Below are 2,350 nucleotides of genomic sequence, written 5' to 3'. Positions count from 1 at the left end.
ATTATTCTAAACGTGTTTCTCGCAATAACGATGTTGAGCAGTATTGAATCGATTGAGCGATCCTCGTCCGAGTCCCGCCTATATACTCGGTGATTCACACCAAACTCTCGTTTGTACGGCCAACAGAAGCCATGTGTAGCGTCATCATCTTCAGTACTAGCCGATGATCGATGACAATCAAATCGAGAGAAGCTTTATTCCGAAACCGCCCAACAACGTGTCGCAATCGTTTCGGGGTTTTCTAACTATCATCGAAAATCATGTTCTTCGATGAATTTTCGATGAAACAGTTGACCGCCAATTTGGGATAACCGACAAACCTTTTCGATAATCATGGAATAATCTCCAGAAGCTTCATAAGCTTCCGAAAATTCATGAACAATTGTTGAGCGATCAACATTTTATTGGTCGAAAGCCTATCCAAAAATTAGGAACAATTTCCAACTATTGAATAACTATTTTGACAGTAAAATCCTAATACAATCCTCCCTCTTCGCATGGATTCATCTTGTTGAAGATTAGGGCAAAGGTTAGAATCATGCTCTTGACTTGAACATATGCTACACACCCTCATGGCTTGATTTGAAACTTGAGTTGATGTAGGAAAATTTGTAGAGCCTTGATTAACACTGTTCAAAGCCATTTGCTTGACTAGAGAAGTCAATTCCAACAAGGAGCTCTTAATCTCTTTTTGTTCATTAGACACCAATTGAACTTCATTAACCCCTCTTGTGGTAAGTGCTCTACCCCCAAATTGTTGTGAATTCTCCGCCATGTTGGAAATCAACTCTCTTGCTTGTTCAGGGGTTTTATTCACCAATGCTCCACCAGCTGCAGCATCAATCATGCTTCTATCCATGGGAAGTAAACCTTCATAAAAATATTGAACAAGAAGTTGCTCACTAATTTGATGTTGAGGACAGCTAGAGCATAACTTCTTGAACCTCTCCCAATAATCATAAAGGGACTCCCCCACTACTTGCTGAATGCCACATATGTTCTTCCTTATGATTGCCGTTCTGGAAGCTGGGAAAAATTTTTCTAAGAATGCCTTCTTCATTTCAATCCAGCTAGAGACATGTCCAGTAGGCAAATAATAGAGCCAATCCTTTGCTACTCCAGTCAATGAAAAAGGAAAGGCTCTCAACTTGATATCTTCTTCAGAAATTCCCTGTGGCTTCATAGTGGAGCAAACAATATGAAACTCGTGCAGGTGCCTGTTGGGATCTTCTCCAGATAGTCCCTGAAACTTGGGCAAAAGGTGAATGAGGCCTGATCTGAGCTCAAAATCTCCAGCTAGCTCTGGATAGGCAATGCATGAATACTGGTAACCAGCATCAGGAGCTCCAAGCTCCTTCATAGTCTTGCTACTCTCTGCCATGGGACTGGGACTAGTCAAATCTGAACTGCTGCTCTCTGTCAAGTTAGAAGCTCTCTCTCGAATTTTCAAAGCCCTCAGTGCTCTCAAAGTTCGTTCTAGCTCTGGATCAAACTCAGCTAATTCATCACCTGCACTCCTGGTCATAAACAACAAAAACAAAGGAAAAAGATCAGATATGCAATTAATTCAAGAAAAATAGAAAACAAAAATGCAAAACTGTACTAAAGCTCAAAATAAACAATTTCTACTAAGATTCCCCGGCAACGGCGCCAAAATTTGACAACCCTAGATTTGATGTCACGAGTAGGGTTGCAAATTGATTTTAAATTTATCGAAAACCCACGATAAATACAAATAAATGCAAGTATAGGGGCCTCGAGTCGTGTTTTTCCAAGGTTAGTAGAAAATTGTTTAAATTGAGCTTATCGTGTCGTTCTTTTTGGGGTTTTCTAATAAAAATGGGGTTTTGGTGTTTTTGAAATGAAATGTAAATGAAAATCAACAAATAAATGAAAATGCAATTAACTAATCTAAAAATGAAACTAATTAAACCAAAATATCAAATCAAACCTAAAATTGCAATTCAAGAAAAAATGCAACTCGATCCTAACCTATCCTAAAATGTTAAATTGTGGAATGCAAATCAAAATGAAATTTCAAATCCTAATGCAAACCAAAATCTAATTCTAAATAACATTGAAAAGCATTGAAGACATGGGATGCAACTATGGAACAAAAAACCTAAAATCTATCATAAAGCAATTATGCAATGTCACTAATTTGAACCAACTAAAATTCCACTGAAATCAACTGGCACGGAACAAACTGATACAAGCAAATCAAAATTGGCAAATGAAAACCTAAGAAGGTTTTTGAAATTCGAAAGGTTTAAGCCAACACAAGGTTTCTAACTCAATTCTACACAAACTACAGCTATGACACTCAAAAACAACAAAATGTTTTATGCTG

At 37.7% G+C, this 2,350-nt stretch overlaps 1 protein-coding gene across 1 annotated transcript; it reads right to left on the bottom strand.

Moving 5' to 3' along the window:
• Positions 1 to 427: 427 nt before the first annotated feature.
• LOC141829123 (uncharacterized) lies at positions 428 to 1,525 on the bottom strand. Its single transcript, XM_074716537.1, has one exon. It carries the CDS (start codon positions 1,523 to 1,525, stop codon positions 428 to 430), a length of 1,098 nt encoding a protein of 365 aa, XP_074572638.1.
• Between the last annotated feature and the right edge of the window lie 825 nt (positions 1,526 to 2,350).

Source organism: Curcuma longa, chromosome 5 (genome assembly GCF_044706935.1).
Source record: "Curcuma longa cultivar G26 ecotype Majalengka, Jawa Barat chromosome 5, ITB_CL_G26_1.1, whole genome shotgun sequence".
In the NCBI taxonomy this organism is placed as follows: domain Eukaryota; kingdom Viridiplantae; phylum Streptophyta; class Magnoliopsida; order Zingiberales; family Zingiberaceae; genus Curcuma; species Curcuma longa.
Note: the sequence above shows the minus strand (reverse complement) of the source record. Positions and strands in the feature narration are given on the sequence as shown.

Coding starts and splice junctions, on each gene's coding strand:
- LOC141829123 (XM_074716537.1), bottom strand. CDS start 1,525: ATGACCAGGAGTGCAGGTGATGAATTAGCTGAGTTTGATCCAGAGCTA.